General features: G+C 40.5%; 1 protein-coding gene across 1 annotated transcript in view; it reads right to left on the bottom strand.

The window, feature by feature from the left end:
• Window positions 1-20,510, bottom strand: part of KCNH8 (potassium voltage-gated channel subfamily H member 8) — a 479,646-nt gene that overhangs the window by 105,563 nt on the left and 353,573 nt on the right. Inside the window, exon 8 of the mRNA XM_055570028.1 lies at window positions 2,011-2,208. Coding sequence (XP_055426003.1) covers window positions 2,011-2,208 — 198 coding nt within the window. The remainder of the gene's footprint in view (window positions 1-2,010; window positions 2,209-20,510) is intronic.

Raw genomic sequence — 20,510 nt, 5'->3', positions numbered from 1 at the left:
ATTTACCAAGTGACAAAGTGGCATTATCTGAGTATTTCCCATATCTTTTGGCTTTCTGACTGGCTTAGCTTCTACTTACAGGGAATAGCAGGGAACAATAATATCCTTAGCAATTTCTAATTCAGGACCGCTTACACTAGAGTCTGTGAATCAATAGGAAATAAGCATCATTATCTAACATAGTCTTCCAATGTCAAATTAGTAGGTTAAGCCTTGAGCATTTCCAAAAAATTTCCATTAGGAGTAGGAAAAACATGGGCAGATATTAAATAAGTATAGACTGTGTTTGTTTGCAAAATGCTTGTCCTTCTGCTGGGCTGAAAGATGGGCCCTCAAAGAGAGCGGCAATTATATAAGCCATAATACCGGGTATAACATCGCCACCACGGGATCTGGCACATCACAGCTCTTCAGAAAATGAGAATTCCTGTTTTCGGCTCCCTAGGATGTTACTGCTCCATGCTGGCCCAAAGCCTGTTCCAAGCGCTGCAGTCCCAGCCTGCTACTTCAGCTACTCTGCCTTTCCAAGAAATCCTCTGATCCTTGGCCCCGTTTCTCACTGCTTCTGAACTTCCTAACTGATTTGGTACTCAGCATATCCTGCCTGGCATTGTTTAAACTCTTCCCACACATTTCAGCTGATCCTTTTCAAACTGATCCTAAACTCCTGAGGGAAAGTTTGCCTTTATGCTGCCCTGGTTTCACGGTAGGTTGGAGGACTCATTGTGTAAGTCTCAGTGTTCATCTCACATCTGTGCAAGGAAGTTGGAATAAACCGTGCTCTATAATAAGGTTCAACCTCATATCAGAGGACATGATAATCCCAATCAATATACACATGCTACTGTATATAAAGTAGATAATCAACAAAGACACACTTTATCACACAGGGAACTCTGCTCCATATTCTGTAATAATCTATATGGGAGAAGAATCTGAAAAAGAATATGTAGATGTATAACTGAATCACTTGGTTACACACCTGAAACTAGCTCAACCCTGGAAGTCCATTATGTGTGTGAGTTCTAAGTTACTTCAGGTGTGTAGGACTCTTTGTGACCCTATGGACTGTCGCCCAACAGGACACCCCCGTCCATGGGATTCTCCAGGCAAGAATACTGGAGTGGGTAGCTATGCCCTTCCGGAGAAGGCAATGGCACCCCACTCCAGTACTCTTGCCTGGAGAATCCCATGGATGGAGGAGCCTGGTGGGCTGCAGTCCATGGGGTCGCGAAGAGTCGGGCACGACTGAGCAACTTCACTTTCACTTTTCACTTTCATGCATTGGAGAAGGAAATGGCAACCCACTCCAGTGTTCTTGCCTGGAGAATCCCAGGGTTGGAGGAGCCTAGTGGGCTGTTGTCTATGGGGTCTCACAGAGTCGGACACGACTGAAGCGACTTAGCAGCAGCAGCAGCTATGCCCTTCACCAGGGTATCTTCCCAACCCAGGGATTGAACCCACACCTCTTATGTCTCCTGCATTGGCAGGCAGGTTCTTTACCATTAGAACCAACTGGGAAATCAAGTCAACTATACGCCAATATAAAATTAAATTAAATTAAAAAAGAAAACATGATATAACATGCTTTTGAGGGAACTATAGTCAATATTCTATAATAAAGTGTACGGGGAAAAATCTAAAAAGAATATATATATATATATATATATGCATGCATAACTGAAGTGCTGTGCTGTACACCTGAACCTAATACAAAATTGTAAATCAACTATACTTCAATTAAATACATATATATATGTACACATTTAAAAAATGAACCATCAGGTAAACGGTTATTTCACCTGTCAGAGCATGGAACTCTTGAGATCACAGATGTTCACTGCTAGTCTACATGTACACTAAAACACTGGTCAGTAATCTCATTAGTGCCGTTAGAATCTTCCAGTGGAAACCAATCTACGCGTGCTATGTAGGAAAGGGAAAGGGAAAGGGAACAGCAGCGGTGTGCCAGCTCTTGCTCCTTCTGGCCTGAAGGAAGAATGTTCCTACCGCCAATCAGCATGGTGCAGATGGAGAAGATCTTTTCTGCATCTGTGTTAGCAGAGACGTTCCCAAACCCAACACTGGTGAGGCTGCTGAGCGTGAAGTACAGAGCGGCGATATAGGCACTTCGGATCGATGGCCCGCCCAGGGTATTGTTCCCATAGTAGGGCGATTCCAGTCTCTTCCCCAACTCATGGAGCCAGCCTGCAAAGGAATAAAAAATGAGCATTTAAGCCTCCAAAATAAAGTCCCGGTATTAGCACCTGGGCATAATGATGAATGAACATTTAAGGATGCGCCAAGTCGCTTGGGAGAAAGAATGTTAAAAGGAAGTTAAAGGCAAGGAATTAGATTCCATGGCTCTAGAAGCAAAAGCATCTCTCATACAACTGTTTTTTATAACACACACAGTAGAGAAATATGCATTCAAGAGTGGATTGGTGGTCAAAGCTGAACAGCTACCCTAATGCAAGAACTACCTTCAGTGACAGAGCGGATATTTCTAAGCTCAGTAATAATGTTGTATATTTCATTAGCCATTAAGCTTGTTTGTCAATTGGAACTTTAAGAAATAAAGGAGCTGAGTAGGTGTTTTTCAACCCTGCATGATAGTAAATAGCAACCGACACAAAAATCTAGACTTCAGACAAGCAAGATGTGATTTATTTGTATTGTGTACTAACTTTCCCTACTTTATTCCCTTGACATGTTGCATGCTAAATCTCTTCATCCTGTCTGACTATTTGTGATCCCATGGACTGCAGCCCGCCAGACGACTCTGTCTATGGGGATTCTCCAGGCAAAATACTGGAGTGGGTTGACATTTCCTACCTTACAGGTCTTAGTCCATGCTTTTCTTAAGAAGCCTTCTTTGCAACCTCATTCTGCTGTCTGGGGATGATGGGAGAAAACTGTACAACCAAGAGGCCCCTATAATAGAACTGGAAGCTATCACACAACTGGTCCACAATACTGGGGCATATATGTATCAAAACTCATCTAATTAAATGCTTCAAATAATTGCATTTTATTGTATGTCAATTATACTATCATCAAGCTATAATAAAGCTATGTTAATAAAGAAGGGAAATAGCAAGTACAATATTAACAATAGTACATTAGAAACACAACCCAGAGACCACGTTAAAATAAAATCCTTTATTAGAAATAGTTGCCCTTTAAATTTTTATGTTTAAAGATTCTATGTGTGTGTGTGTGTGTGTGTGTATGTGTGCTACAAAGCACTATGACAATTCCCTTCAACCTGTAACATCCCTAAGACTTTTGTTAAGGGATGTTATTCACTGACCACTATTTTCTTATTAACACTTCATTTAATGGGTGCCCAAGAAGAGATGGAAAGTCACTACATTATTAAGTAGTAATAATGCTGTCATTACCAACTAAGGTTATAGAGTGTGGACCTGCGCTAGGTAATTAGAATGCAAACTTGAAAACAACAGGGCTCCTTGAGGTCAAGGAGAAATGCTCAGCGGCAAGCACCCTGTTTTATCTATCCTGTCTCTAGAGGTGTCCTTATCAACCATTGGCTTGGCTCAGAAATATCTAGAGGCTTGTCAAATAGAGACAAGCAGGCCCTGTCCCTGGATTTTCTGGTGCTGATGCTGCAGATCTAGGGAAACATGCTTTGCAAAGTCATCCTCAATGCTGGCTGCAGCTGGGAAAACTTAAAACAAAAACACATTCCCAAGGGTCACCTTCGTATATGGAATCAAAACTTTTGGTTCCGAGATCAGGTACTGGTATTTTTAAAAGTTCCCCAGTAGAATCTGACATGAAGATAGAATTTAGAACTACTATTCCAGAACTGAGCAAAGCCTCTAGCAACAGTAGAGTTTAATAAGTGTTATTTTTAAAAGTGAATGAATTAATGAACATATAAATGATTCTGTGGGCTTTGTGGCTCGGCCAGTTGAGTCTGCCTGCAATGCAGGAAACCAGGGTTTGATTTCTGGGTCGGTAAGATCTCCTGGAGAAGGAAATGGCAACCCACTCCAGTAGTCTTGCCTGGAGAATTCCATGGAGGAGCCTAGCGGGCTGCAGCCCATGGGGTCACAGAGGGTCGGACACGAATGAGTGACTAATACACACATAAGACACACATGTACATGATTCCCGCCCTCTGATGGTGTGAGATTATACAACATTGATGCAATACAGCATTTGTAAACTTGTACTAGATTTATAACAAGTGTAATGAAGGTTTTTTTTTTGATGATAGAGAGTAATAAAAGGAAAAGTTACATATTATGAAAGCTGATGCCATTCATAAGCTATGATCATTTTATCCCATCTGGAAAAGAGGAATAAACTTGACATCTAAACAGATTTACATTTGGACTCTTCCATTATAGGCTGTGGGAATGGCTAACTCCTTTCTGCTTCACGTTTCTCGTTTGCAATTTGTACAGTTGCAGTGGGATTAAATGAGATGCGACATGAAGAAATGCCAACCCCTTTAGTGGCAGAGGTTTAGTGTATCATATCTTGTTTCTCATGTTACTTAAATTGGAACAGAAAGTAGAAGAAATATGAGATCAGGAGTGAATTCTGAAGGAAAAGGAAGGTGGCGACTAAGTATTCAGAGAATCCATGTGTGGCATCTGATAGAACTGAGCATCTGTTAACTAACAGAGGTGAGAGGAGAAAATCTAGGTGACAGCAAGTCTTAAAACTGTGGGACTTACACATCCATTTGTGAATCTGAAAAAGACAGGCTCCTTTTCCCAGGACAAAGCACATGTGGACTCACAAAAACAACTTCACATATATTTTCAGGTGGTTCAGGGCCTCTTTGTACAGGCCTGCTCCAAGGGCCCAGATTAAAAATTCTGCTCCAGAATTTCAAGTGGGGCTTCCCTGTGGCTCAGGGGATAAAAAAGCCACCTGCAATTCGTGAGACCTGAGTTTGATCCCTGGGTTGGGAAAATCCCCTGGAGGGAATGGCAACCCACTCCAGTATTCTTATCCTTCACTTAAAAAATAAATAAGTGGAAAAAAAAAAAGAATTTCAAATGAAGGAAAGTAGGAAGTGGTAAAGCATGATTTGGTAAAATCTGGTTTAATCTTGTATAGAAAAAGACTTAGATATAAAGACAACTTATCCAAGATTAATTAAAGAGATATTACATGTACATTTATATGTGCTATAGGGGGAGAGTCAAGACAAGTAAGATCAGGAAGCAGAGATGACATTTGGATATATATTGTGTTCAGGGTGGTGATTTCCGCAGAGCAGGGCTCTTACAGGCATTTGACCCAAGCGCTGTCAAGTACGGGATTTCCTGGTAGCTCAGCTGGTAAAGAATCCACCTGCAATGCAGGAGACCCCGGTTTGACTCCTGGGTTGGGAAGATCCACTGAAGGGATGGGCTACCCACTCCAGTATTCTTGGGCTTCCCTGGTGGCTCAGCTGGTAAAGAATCAGCCCGCAATGTGGGAGACCTGGGTTTGATCCCTGGGTTGGGAAGACGCCCTGGAGAAGGGAACGGCTGGGGATTCTGGCCTGGAGAATCCCATGGAGTATACCATCCATGGGATCTGTCAAGTGCAGCCAACCACAGACTCTGAGTGGCTGGTGGCTTAGCTACTTCTCATGTGCCTTTCAAACAATGCTCTGAAAGGGACGTCATGCTCCTGCTCAGAAAAGTGATTAGAGGGGACAGTCAAAAAAGCGATTGTCCCTTTGTTTCATGTTGGTTGTTACCACTAAAATTGGGAAGTCTGAGCAGCTAAAAAAAATGTCATCTTTCCTAGAAAGTAAATATTGCATGATTACTTTTTGTTTTAATTGATGAGCAGAAGAATGAAACACCACCACCATCTACTCATCTTGAATTAACGTGTTCATTTGCTCACAGAACCCCAAGTTTTCTCATTAAAAATAAAGCTGAACAAACCAGCCAACACATGTGATTTAATTCCTTAATTGGAACAAAACCAAAACATTTAAGAATTCTCCAAACCAAATCAGTTTTCATAGAATATCATTTCCTTAATAAAACAGGATAAAATTTTGTGATAGGCCATACAGATGATATTAGATCATATGCTCACTCTATTCCTGTTCATTTACGTGTGTGTGAAACCATCTCAGAAGCAATTCAGGGAGCAAAGCACAGACAAACAACAGACCTCCTTTTGCTGATAACTCTTTTCTGTCTGGCCAACTGTTCTATTTTCAGAGGCATCTTGTTTTTTCTTTAAGAAGGATTGCTACTAAATTGTGTTACAGCTGATGAAACAAACAGAAGCAATAATAGTGATGAAAAAACCTGGTAACACAGGGAAAGGAGGTAACACCCACAAATCCGGGGATCGGCTCTGTGGGCTAAATAAAACTTTTTCGCAGAACAGCTTGTCCAAAATGAGAGCACATGTTCCACTGTAACAAGACAACATGTCATTGTACTGTACAGAAGAGGCAGTTTCACCAATTTGGAAGCCAATCTTTTTTTAATCTGGAGAAATTCATCTCTAAACGAAGGGATGTCCTAGAACAGTCTGTCTGCTTCTGCTCAATTTTTTTCCCCTAAAGAACATTTTGAAGGAAAAAGCATACACAAAATATAATGTAAATATACTAAATACACTGCCATCTTATAAAAACAAAAGATATCATAAAATAATTCTGTCATTACCAAAACAGTTTACATGAATAAAATAGATTTATGACATAAATATCAATTTCAAAGACAGAATACCTCTTAATGAGCATGCTCAGAAGAGCCTATAATTAAGCATGATAATTCAATCCATGTATTTTTCATTGCATACTTACCATGGGCCCACTATTTTGCTTAATTATATACTTTTAACTCTAAAAGGCAGTTTCTTATTATTTTACTATAGGTTTCCTACAATCATATACTTAGTTTTTCATGCATATATGTGCATTCACAGTTTATACAGGTATGACCTGCTTTATAGAATAGATGTGTTCCTGAAAAGGTTAGTTTATATTTGTATTTGGTAAATTAACAGATAGTTTAGCTTTAATGAAAGGAATGGAAGCATGTTATTTAAGCAAAGCCTATGAAAGGGTGGGGCCAAGATGGAAAAGTAGGAAGTCCGTGAGGTCACTTCCTTACATGGGCACAAAAAAATTATAAATACTTAAAGAGAAACTTTGGTGAGGAAGACCAGAAGATAGCAGAAAAAGAGATTCCACAACTAAAATTATGAAGAAGGAACCATACTGAGATGGGTAGGAGGGCTGGAAATGGTGTACAGTCAAGACCTACACCCACAGGTGGGGGGTAACGACAACTTCAGCGGTTCTACTCAAGAAGTGATGGGGCAGATCCCCACTCCAGGCTCCCCAGTCCAGGGTCCGGCAGTGGGATGCTAAGCATCCAAAGCCTTTGGCTTTGAAAACCAATAGGGCTTACTTTCAGGAGAGCCAGCGGGCTATGGGAAATAGAGACTCCACTCTTAAAGGACACACAAAATCTCACACTCTGCAGGACCCAGGGCAGAAGCAGAAAATTGAGAGGAGCCTAGATCAGACCCATCGCTTGATTTTGGAGGTCTCCCAGAGAGGCAAGGGCTAACCAGAGCTCATCCTGGAGATATAGGCACAGGCAGCAGCCTTTCTGGGGAAGCTGTCATACCACAGGGACACCGGTCCAGGCAGGTGCTAGCTTGGAGTCCTGCCTCCGGCTCGTTAATGTTGGGACCCAGCCCAACCGCCAGCCTGTCAGCACCAGTACTGGACATCTCAGGCAGAGCAACCAGCCTGGTGGGAAAACAGTTCCACCCACCAGCAGGTTGATTGTCTCAAGACATCCTGAGTTCACAGCTGCTCTGGGACCTGGTTGTACCCACCAGTAGCCAGCAGCCTCCACACAAAGCAATTAGCCAAGCTGAGGGCCATCCATGCCTAGCAGACTACCCACAGTACCGCCTTCCAGAAGAGAAGGACTCACACAGCCCACACAGGGGCACCCCAAAGGCATATATTGCTGGTGGCCAGAGGGGAAAATGCTGCTGGGGTGCAGAGGACATTTCCCACCAAAGGCCACCTCTCCAAGGCCAGGAAAAGTAATCACCCTACAAAATATATAGAAATAAAAACAGCAAAGTAGGCAAAATGAGGCAAAAGAGGAATATGCCCAAAGGAAAGAACAAAATAAAACACTAGAAGAATTTAGTGGAGATAAGCAACTTACCTCATGAGGAGTTCAAGGAAGTAATTGTAAAGAACTCAGGAGAATGATACATGAACAGAGTAAGAAGTTAGAAGTCTATAATAAAGAATTAAAAATACGTAGAGGAACCATACAGGTGAAGAATATCATAATTGGAATAAAAAACACACTAGAAGGAATTAATAGTAGATTAAATGATACAGAGGAATGGATCAGCAAGCTGGAAGACAGAGTAATGGAAATCATTGAATCAGAACAGAAAAAAAAGAAAAAGAGAATGAAAAGAAATGAGGACACTTTAAAACATCTGGGACTATACCAAGCACACTAACAGTTGCATTATAAGGGTCGTAGAAGGAGATGAGAAAGATAAAAAGGCAGAAAGCATACTTGAAGTTGTAGCAGCTGAAAACTCCCCTAACAGGGGATGAAAACAGAAATTCACTTCCAGGAAGAAGAGAGGGTCCTAAATGAGACCAATCCAAAGAAGACCACGCCAAGAGACACTGCAACTGAAAACTGCAATGGCAAAATTAAGAGAAGGTTAAAAGCAGCAAATAGAAAAGCAACATTTACACACAAGGGAACTCCTATAAGGCAATTAGCAAAATTTTTGGCCAAAACTGCAGGTTAGAAAGGTGTGGGGTGAAATATTTAAAGTGATGAAAGGGAAAAATCTACAACCAAAAATACTCTACCAAGGAACGCTTTCATTCAGATGTAATAGAGAAATAAGAGTTCTACAAACAAAAGCGAAGAGTTCAGCATTACTAAACCCACTTTACAGGAAATGTTAAAGGGACTTCTCTAAGCTAAAAGGAAAAGGTCACAACTAGAAGTATGAATATTATGTGAAAAAATCTTATTAGTAAAGGCAAATATAAAGACAAAAAATCAACAATGCATGAAGTTACTGCTGCTGCTGCTGCTAAGTCACTTCAGTCGTGTCCGACTCTGTGCGACCCCATAGATGGCAGCCCACCAGGCCCCCCTGTCCCTGGGATTCTCCAGGAAAGAACACTGGAATGGGTTGCCATTTCCTTCTCCAATGCATGAAAGTGAAAAATGAAAGTGAAGTCGCTCAGTTGTGTCCGACTCTTAGGGACCTCATGGACTGCAGCCTACCAGGCTCCTCTGTCCATGGGATTTGCCAGGCAAGAGTACTGGAGTCGGGTGCCATTGTCTTCTCCGCATGAAGTTACTAGGAAGTTTAAAAAACTAAGGTACTAAAATCATCTATAACCAAAATAAACGGCAAAGGATCAACAAAGCAAAAAGATACAAAATAAGATGTCAAAAACTATAAATGTGGAGGTAGGGAGTAAAAATGCAGGATTGTTAAAATGCTTTTAGACTTGAGAGTATTATTAAAATAATCATGTGTATATACAGATTGCTATGTATAAACCTCATGTAGGGAGCTCCTTGGTGGTCCAAGGGTCAAGAATCTGCCTTCCAATATAGGGACATGGGTTTGCTCCCTGGCTGAGGAAATAAGACCCCACACACCCCAGGGCAACTGAGCCTCGATGCCACAAACACTGAGCCCTGCACCTAAACCACAGAGCCTGCATGCTGTGAACTACAGAGCTCACGTGCTCTAGAGCCCAAGTGCCACACCTGGAAAGAAGCCTGCATGCCACAACAGAGACCTGATGAAGCCAAAAATAAAGAAATATTTTTTAAAAAACCTCACGTAACCACAAATCAAAAAACAAACTATAACAGATATATTCACAGAAAAGAGAAAGTAATTCAAACATAATGCAAAATACAGTCATCAGATCACAAGGAAAGAGAGAAAAAGAAGAAAGGAACAAAAAAGAGCTAAAAACAACCCTAAACAATCAACAAAAGGACATAAGAACATAAACATCAATAATTACTGTAAATGCCAGTGGACTGTAGATTCCAGTCAAAAGACAGACTAACCAAATGGAAGCAGAAACAAGGCCCATGTGCCTGCTGAGTCTGCAAGAGACTTGTTTCAGATCTAAAGACGCAAAGTGAGAGTGAGAGGGTGGAAAAGGCATTCTGCACAAATGGAAATGAAGAGAAACCCAGGGTAGCAATATTTATATCAGACACAGTAGACTTTAAAACATATATATGTGTGTATATATATACATCCAACATAGGAGCACCTAAATACATAAAGTAAATAATAACAGACATAAAAAGAGAAATTGAAAGTATTAATAATATGCTAACAATAAGAGATTTTAAAGGCTCTTGAGGTGGCTCAGTAGTAAAGAATTTGCCTGCCAATGCTGCATGCAGGAGACTTGGGTTCACTCCCTGGGTTTGGAAGATCCTCTGGAGTAGGAAACGTCAACCCACTCCAGTATTCTTGCCTGGAAAATCCCATGGACAGAGGAGCCTGGTGGAATACAGTCCATGGGGTTGCAAAGAGTCAGACACGACTGAGCAACTGAGCACACACACACGGGACTTTAACACCCAGCTTACATCAAAGGAAAGATGATGTAAGAAAGAAAATCGATTGAAAACATTGCCCTCAAACGACATATTAGGCCAGATGCAATTAATATGTGTATACAAGACATCACATCCTAAAGTAGCAGAATACACATTCTTTTCAAGTACACATGGACCATTCTCCAGGATAGATTACATGCTAGGTCACAAAACATGTCTTGGTAAATTTAAGAAAACTGAAATCATATCAAGCATCTTCTCTGACCAAAATGTTTTGAGATTAAAAATCAACTATAAGAAAAAAAATGCAAAAGACATAAACACATGTATGCTAAACATGTTATTATGAAATCAGCAGATCACTGCAGATCAAAAAAGAAATTTAAAAATCACCTGGAGACAAGTGAAAATAAAGACAGAAAGATCCAAAATTTGTGGGATGCAGCAAAAGTAGTTCTGAGAGGAAGATTATAGTGATATAAGCTTACCTTAGAGAGAAGAAAAACTCAGATAAACACTAGCCTTACAACTAAAGGAACTAGAAAAAACCAAACCAAAAACAACAACAACAACAACAACAACAAAACAACAAAGTTAGAAGGAAAGAAATCATAAAGTATAGAGCAGAAATAAATGAAATAGAGAAATAATAGAAAAGATCAATGGAAATAAGAGCCGGTCTTTGAAAAGACAGATAAAATTGACAAACATTTAGCCAGACTTATCAAGAAAAAAAGAAAGAGGGCCAAATAAATAAAATTAGAGGTGAAAAAGGAAAAATTACAACTGACACCACAGCAATATAAAAGATCATAACAGATTACTACTAACAATATCAATAAAATGGACAGCAGAGGAGAAATGGACACATTCCTAGAAATGTACAATCTCCTAAGACTGAACCAGGAAGAAATCTTAAAAATATGAACAAACCACCAATTATGAAATTGAATCCATAATTAAAAAACTCTCAACAAATATTCTAGAACCAGATATCTTTAGAAGTGAATTCTACAAAACATTTAGAGAAAAGTTTACAACCATCCTTCTCAAACTATTCAAAAACTTTAGAAAAAGAAACACTTCTGAACTCATTCTATAAGGCCAGCATTACCCTGATGAAAAAAAATTCAGACAAGGATATCACAAAAAATAAAATGTTCACTGATGAACATAAATGCAAAGTTCCTCAACATAATACACACAAACAGAATTCACCAATGCATTGTAGAATCATACACCATGATCAATTTGATTTATCCCAGGTGTGCAAGGATGGTTCAACAACTGCAAATCAACCAATGTGATACATCACTTTAAAAAGCTAAAGAAAGAAAACCATATGGTCATCTCAGCAGATGCAGAAAAAGCTTTTGACAGAATTCAACATCCATCTATGATAAAAACTGTCAACAAAATGGGTATAGAGGGAAAGTACCTCTACATAATTAAGGCCATATATGACAAGCCTACAGCTAACATTATATTCAATGGTGAAAAGCTGAAATCATTTTTTCTATGATCAATAACAGGACAAGATGCTCACTCCTGCCACTTTCACGTAACACACTATTGGAAGGCTTAGTTTCAGCAATCAAACAAGAAAAAGAAATAAAAGAAATTCAAATTAAAAAGGAAGTAAAGCTCACTGTTTTCAGATAACATAATATAGTATAGATTCCTAAACACACCATCAAAAAGCTATTAGAATAAATGGATTCAGTAAAGCTGAAAGATATAAAATTAATATGCAGAAATCTGTTGAATTTTTATTTTTTATTAATATAAATTTATTTAATTGTAGGCTAAGTACTTTACAATATTGTATTGGTTTTGCCATACATCAACATGAATCTGCCATGGGTGTACACGTGTTCCCCATCCTGCACCCCCTTCCCACCTCTCTCCCCATACCATCCCTCTGTGTTATCCCAGTGCACCAGCCCCAAGCATCCTGTATTCTGATAAATCAAATTGCATTTTTAAATACTAATGACAAGCTATGAGAAAGAGAAATGAATAAAACAGTCCCATTTACAACTTAATCTGAAAGAATAAAATACCTAGGCATAAATCTAACTAAGGAGGTAAAATACCTGTGTTTAGAGAACTATAAAACCCTGATTAAAGAAATTAATGATGGAAACAGATGGAAAGATATACCATGTTCATGGATTGGAAGAATGACACTATTACTTAAGACAATCTACACATTGAATGCAGTTCCTGTCAAAATACTTCTAAAATTTATATGGATACACAGAAGACCCAAAATAGTCAAAATAACTTTGAAAAACGAATAAAGCTGGAGACATTATGCTTCCTGACTTCAAATTATGTCAAAGCTATAGCAATCAAAACTGTGTGGTAGTACTACACGAATAGACAGATCAACAGAGCTGAATAAAGAGCCCGGACAGCAAGCCACGCATATGTGGACGTTTAATCTATTCTAAAGGGGGCAAAACAGAACGGGGCAGAGAGAGCCTCTTCAATTAAACAGTGTTGGAAAAACTATATGGCTACGTTACAAATAATCAAACTGCATTACTCTCTTACATCATGCAGAAAAATAAATTCAAAATGGATTAAATGTAAGACCTGAACCATAAATCTAGAAGAAAACAAAGGCTGCAAGCTCTTTGATATTGGTCTTAGCAATATATTACCATATCTCCTCAGGAAAGGGAAACAAAAGCAAAAAAATAAACAAATAGGTACATGAAATGAAAAATCTTTGCACAATGTAGAAAATGATCAACCAAAGAAAAGGCCATCTCCTGATGGGAGAAGATACCTGCAAATGATAAATTCAATAAGGGTTAGTATTCAAAATAAACAAAGAACTCACCCAACTCAACATGGAAAAAGACAATCAGATTTTAAAATGGGCAGAGGATATGAATAGCCATTTCTCCAAAGAAGACAGACAGATGGCCAACAAGCTCAGAAAAATGCTGAACATCACTAATCATCAGGAAAGTGCAAATCAAAACTACAATGTGACATAATCTCACACCTGTCATAATGGCCATCATCAAAGAGAAAAGAAACAAGAAATGTTGGCAAGGATGTGGATAGAAGAGAACCCTTGTGCACTGTTGGCGGGAACGTACTCTGGTGTAGCTGGTATGGAAAACAGGTTTCCTCAAAAAATTAAAAACAGAACTACTGGGCGTTCCACAAATTCCACTCCTGGGTATTCATCCAAAGAAAACAAAGACACTAAAACTATACACGCCTCTTCGTTTATCGCAGCATTATTTACATAGCTAAGACATGGAAGCAAAAGAAGTTCCCATTAATAGGTGAGGGGATAAAGAATATGAGATATATATACTCAGTTCAGTTCAGTTGCTCAGTCGTGTCCAACTCTTTGCAGCTCCGTGAATCGCAGCACACCAGGCCTCCCTGTCCATCACCAACTCCTGGAGTTCATCCAAACTCATGTGCATCGAGTCGGTGATGCCATCCAGCCATCTCATCCTCTGTTGTCCCCTTCTCCTCCTGCCCCCAGTTCCTTCCAGCATCAGAGTCTTTTCCAGTGAGTCAGCTCTTTGCATCAGGTGGCCAAAGTATTGGAGTTTCAGCTTCAGCATCAGTCCTTCCAATGAACACCCAGGACTGGTCTCCTTTAGGATGGACTGGTTGCATCTCCTTGCAGTCCAAGGGACTCTCAAGAGTCTTCTCCAACACCACAGTTCAAAAGCATCAATTCTTTGGTGCTCAGCCTTCTTCACAGTCCAACTCTCACATCCATACATGACCACTAGAATAACCATAGCCTTGACTAAATGGACCTTTGTTGGCAAAGTAATGTCTCTGCTTTTGAATATGCTATCTAGGTTGGTCATAACTTTCCTTCCAAGGAGTAAGCGTCTTTTAATTTCATGGCTGTAATCACCATCTGCAGTGATTTTGGAACCCAAAAAGATAAAGTCTGACACTGTTTCCACTGTTTCCCCATCTATTTCCCATGAAGTGATGGGACCAGATGCCATGATCTTCGTTTTCTGAATGTTGAGCTTCAAGCCAACTTTTTCACTCTCCTCTTTCACTTTCATCAAGAGGCTTTTGAGTTCCTCTTCACTTTCTGCCATAAGGGTGGTGTCATCTGCATATCTGAGGTTATTGATATTTCTCCTGGCAATCTTAATTCCAGCTTGTGCTTCTTCCAGCCCAGCGTTTCTCATATTACTCAGCAATAAAAGTGAAATCTTGCCATACGTGACAACATGGATGGATTTAGAGCGCATTATGCTAGATGAAATAAGTCAGAGAAAGACAAATACCATGTGTTTTCACTTATGTCTGGAATCTAAAAATCAAAACAAATGAACAAACATAACAAAACAGAAACAGAGCAATATATGGAGAGAACAGATAGTTGCCAGAGGGAAGAGGGATGGATGGAAGGAAGAAATGTGTGAGGGAGATTAAGAGGTGCAAATCTCTCATTGCAAAATAACTGAGCCACAGGTATGAACTACCCAGTGTGGGGAACATAGTACCTGTGCAGTGCCTTTGTATGATGACATACCTTAACTAGACCTACGGGAGAGGTAATTCTTGTATAGAAATATTGAATAACAATGTTGTATAACAAGAGCTCACAGAGTGTATAAATAAATTTAACCTCAAAAACAAAGAGTTCAGTGGCTAGTGGTGGTGGGGCGAAATTAGATAAAGGCAGTCAAAAGGTGCAAACTTCCAGTTATAAGATATATAAGATAATGCGTAATACTAAAGATGCAATGCACAGCATGATAAGTATAATTGACACTGCTGTGTGTTATACATGAAACTTGTTAAGATAATAAATTCTAGTGTTCTCATCACAAGGAAATTTTTTTCTACTTTAATCTCATATCCATTTGAGATGATGAATGCCCATGCACGAAAGGTACTGTGATAATCATTTCATGATGTGAGTCAAATCAGTATGCTGTATACCCTAACGTATGCAGTGCTATATGTCAATTACATCTCAATAAAACTGAAGGAAAAAAGAAAAGCCTATGGTGAATCTCTTTGGCGTTAGAAAACACTTCAGTAATATGAAAAACCATCCAGTAACACATGAGCTTGTGAAATCAGATTTATATGTGTGCATGTGTGTGTGTGCTAAATCGCTTCAGTCGTGTCTGACTCTGTGAGACTCCATGGGCTGTGGCCCACCAGGCTCCTCCATCCATGGGATTCTCCAGGCAAGAATACTGGAGTGGGTTGCCATTTCCTTCTCCATGGGATCTTCTTAACCCAGGGTTTGAACCTGCGTTTCTTCAGTTCAGTTCAGTTCTGTTGCTCAGTCGTGTCCGACTCTTTGCGACCCCATGAATCGCAGCACGCCAGGCCTCCCTGTCCATCACCAACTCCCGGAGTTCACTCAGACTCACGTCTATCGAGTCAGTGATGCCGTCCAGCCATCTCATCCTCTGTCGTCCCCTTCTCCTCTTGCCCCTAATCCCTCCCAGCATCAGAGTCTTTTCCAGTGAGTCAACTCTTTGCATGAGGTGGCCAAAGTATTGGAGTTTCAGCTTTAGCATCATTCCTTCCAAAGAAATCCCAGGGCTGATCTCCTTCAGAATGGACTGGTGGGATCTCCTTGCAGTCCAAGGGACTCTCAAGAGTCTTCTCCAACACCACAGTTCAAAAGCATCACTTCTTTGGCGCTCAGCCTTCTTCACAGTCCAACTCTCACATCCATACATGACAACAGGAAAAACCGTAGCCTTGACTAGACAAACCTTTTTTGGCAAAGTAATGTCTCTGCTTTTCAATATGCCATCTAGGTTGTAGGGCTCCTGCATTTGTAGGCAGATTCTTTACTGCTAGCACCACATGGGAAACCGCATTTATATGCATAGAGAAAGGAAAGGATTAGCACATGCATCATGACATCTATAATTCAAGATATTAATAATATTTTACTTAATTTGTTACAAATGAACCATATGGCAATGGAGTTCAGCTAGAAACAGGAATAGAGCTCATGTTAGGGGGTTCCTGTTATTAAGTTGACAAATGGTTAATACTTTATTGATGGTTTCCATCTCATTTGTATGCACCAACCCTATAAAATAGGCACAATCATCCATAGTTTGATTCATTTATTTCATTATTCATTACAACAATGTAGAAATCACTATCCTCATTTTTAAAGATGAGAAAACTAAGGCTCAGAGAGATGAAATAACTTGTTCAAGATGGCAGAGTCAGGGTTTAAATCTAGGTGTGCTTTTGGAGCCTGATTCTACGTCTGTTACCCCACAGCGCTTCCCACGCTATATGTACACACCCAAGGGCACTGGTGTTGTGACTGGGCTGAATGCCTTGACATGCAAGTTGCCATTTTACAAGTTGCCATGTTATATGTACATGGTGGAGAAGGAAACTGTCTTAGTTAAAGTTCTCCAGAAGCACAGAAACTTTTAATTATGAATTGGGAGGTTGGAATGGCATATATACACTATTGATACTATGTATAAAATAGATATTAATGAGTGTACATGCTTGCCAAGTCGCTTCAGTCATGTCCGACTCTTTGCCACCCCATGGACTGTAGCCCACCAGGCTCCCCTGTCGGGCTTCTCCAGGCAGGAACACTGGAGTGGGTTTGCCTTGCTCTCCTCCCAGAGATCCTCCCCACCCAGGAATCGAACCCGCGTCTCACGTCTCCTGCATTGGCAGGTGGTTCTTTATCACTAGTGCCGCCTGGGAAGCCCCAACAATGAGAGCCTCCCGTACAGCACAGGGCACTCCGGTCGGTTCTCCGTGGCGACCTAAACGGGAAGGAAATCCAGAGCAGAGGGATATGTGTGTACGCAGAGCTGTTCACTTTGCTGTACTGCGGAAATTAACACAACATTGTAAAGCAACTGCGCCCCAGTAAAATTAACCAAAAATAAAAACAAGTAATTTATTTAAGTGTTGGGTCCGCTACTGTAAACGCTGCACTCTGGGAGTTGACGAGGAAGGGACCCAGAGCAAGGCCGGAGCCGATGGAGAGTGCCTCATCCGGAAAGCTACCGCGACAGGCAACTTAACCCCGTCGGCCGGCCCGTGCAGAGCGCACAGCCTTCTCAGAGCAGGGAGATTAGCCCCATCTCGCAGCCGCGTTGATGGAGCCTGCTGCTCGGGAGCACGCCTTCCTCACGTGCCGTGCCCACTAGCAGAGCACTCTTCCGCACGTGGGACAGCGCCCCAGGCAAATCCATCAGACCCCAAAGATGAGACTGAGGCGGATTTAGGGGATGCGGTGCAGTACAGCAACTTTTGAAACCACAGCCAACGTTTATTCAAGGCCAAGTATTTCACTAGGCTTTTTCATATAACATCATCTTCAGCCAACACTCACAACACACCTGACTTTTTCCTTTTCTTTTTTTTTAAATTTTATTAAATTTATGTAGTTCCAACAGATAATTTGAACAATTTTCTCTCTCTTTTTTTAGGAATTGTTAATACTGAGAAACAAATCTATCACTCTCTAACTTAAACATCCACGATCTTCCTGCTGTATAACTTTGCATATCAAGATGTAATTATTTAGAAGTATCATTTAGCTGTCTTATTGAAACCATTATGAAATAAGTGTGCATTTTCAGTGCCCATTTCTGCTTAGAGTGGGGAAATGTGTCTCAAAATAAAGTAAATAAAAAATAAACTCCGAGAAAACAGGTTTATCCAAGTGTAATTCGCAGTGTAGACATGGGATATCATCGTATTTAATAGAACCTGAGTATTGCTTGAGGCTTCGCAGGTGGCACTAGCGGTAAAGAGCCCCCCTGCCAACGCAGGAGACATAAGAGACACGAGTTTGATCCCTGGGTCTGGAGGGTTCCTGGAGGAGGAAATGGCAACCCATACCAGTATTCTTCCCTAGAGAATCCCATGGAGAGAGGAGTCTAGTGGGCTACAGTCTATGGGGTCAACTGATGATTACACAGCAAACAACTCAGTTTAAACTCTGTGCCAAGGATTATGTAACAACAATGTATCCTGCTTGAGGGCAGTTTCTCCTCCTGAAAACCTTCTGGCTAATCCTGTTATCTTAAAATGTAAATTATGGGAGTGGGTCTAGTATGGTCTTTACAACCTTGAGACATTCTTTTGGGTCTCCCACATTGCAGGCAGAAGCTTTACCATCTGAGCTACCAGGGAAGCCCTAATAACTAAGAACTTCATTGGAGGTTCCATGAATCTCACACTTTGATTCTCACAAACTAAAAGAAAATGTACATTTCTGAAATTGTCTACCTTTGGGACAAAAGTCTGAAACAAAGAATTAATCATAAAGTAGTAGAGACTGAACTTGGAGTCAGGAAATGGGAGCACTAATCTTGTTCTCGCCTCTAATTAACTACATATATGATCCTTTATGCACCAGTTAGCCTGTCTGGTCTTGTTTTTCAACTTGTGTACTCCGTGATTGGGCTTCCCACGTGGCTCAGCAGTAAAGAATCCATCTGCAGTGTAGGAGACGCAGGTTTGATCCCTGGGTCAGGAAGATCCCCTGGAGGAGGAACTGGCAACCCACCAGTATTCTTGCAGAGAAAATCCCATGGCTAGAAGAGCTTGGTGGGCTGCAGCCCATGGGGTCACAAGGCGTTGGACACGACTGAGCGTGCACCCCAAGTGATTGGGTTGAGTCATCTCTAAGCTCTTTTTCAGGTCTAAGATTTTATGAAATAAGATCCATAATTCTTCTTCAAAATTGGGTGAATTTTTTAAAGCAAAATGCTTGTGTAATAACCCATGATTTTGTGAATTTCTCTTTTATTTGTTTTTAATTATTTGAATGATGACCCATCAGCAAATATTGATGGGATAAGGATGGAAGCTTTTCATGTTTTGATGCATTTATCATTTCTGCTCTATTTCCGCTGCTGAGCAATTTTTCAGGCAATGTTATATGCTATCAGTAATGTCAAGAAAAAAACTCTACCATTTGTGCTAAAACCAGCCCAGAGTTGGCCAATTCTCTGAAGTCTATCTACAGTTGAAATTTGTATAATAGAAACTTCCTGAATATTGATGACTAAGATACAGCATTTTGTTTACGCAATGATTAATGAAAATATTTAACAGTATTGCAAACTTCCAAAACAGGCTGTCATCAGGTGCATCAAACATACCAAAACCAATCAAACAAACACAACTTAGCAAGAATGAAACATGTGAGACAATCCGAAACCACAGTTGAGGAGCTACTGTAGAGTTTTGCAATCAACCCTAAGAAGCGGCAAAATAGGCCATCTGTTTCCAGCCAACTGTGGCCCTTCTAAATGCCTCTCAAATTCAAGCTAAAAATAGAGGAAATTCTAATGTAGACTGGGCTCATGGCTAAGTTAGCAGAACATAAACAATAAACTATTTGCATTTAACCTTCCTACATAAAATTCTCATACAACTCACAGGGCTTTCAGACTATGGTCTATTTCTCTGAGTAATTTCCCTGGTGTTTCTCATGGATTATTGAGTCTGTGGACATACGTCCATGCCTGAGCTCAGTGTTACCAAGTACAACACGTCACTCAGTGAGAAAACTGTAACCTGAAGCACTGGTCACCTGCATCTACATCAGGACAAAAACCTGTTTCCGGAAGATAATGCAGGTTAAAAGTAACTGAATCCAGCCAAATTACCTTTCAGTATGCTAGCTTACTTTTATCCTTAGTTGCTTGGTCGTGTCTGACTCTTTGTGACCCCATGGACTTAGACCTCCAGCTCCTCTGTCCACGGGATTCTTCAGGCAAGAATACTCGATGGGGTAGCCACTCACTTTTCCAGTGGATCTTCTGGATCCAGGGGTCAAACCTGGGTCTCCTGCATTGCAGGCAGATTCTTTATCATCTGAGCCATCAGGGATTACTTTTATTATCTGCCCCCAACCTC

This window comes from Bubalus kerabau, chromosome 2 (assembly GCF_029407905.1).
Source record: "Bubalus kerabau isolate K-KA32 ecotype Philippines breed swamp buffalo chromosome 2, PCC_UOA_SB_1v2, whole genome shotgun sequence".
Taxonomy (NCBI): domain Eukaryota; kingdom Metazoa; phylum Chordata; class Mammalia; order Artiodactyla; family Bovidae; genus Bubalus; species Bubalus kerabau.
This window is presented reverse-complemented; position numbering and strand designations above follow the sequence as displayed.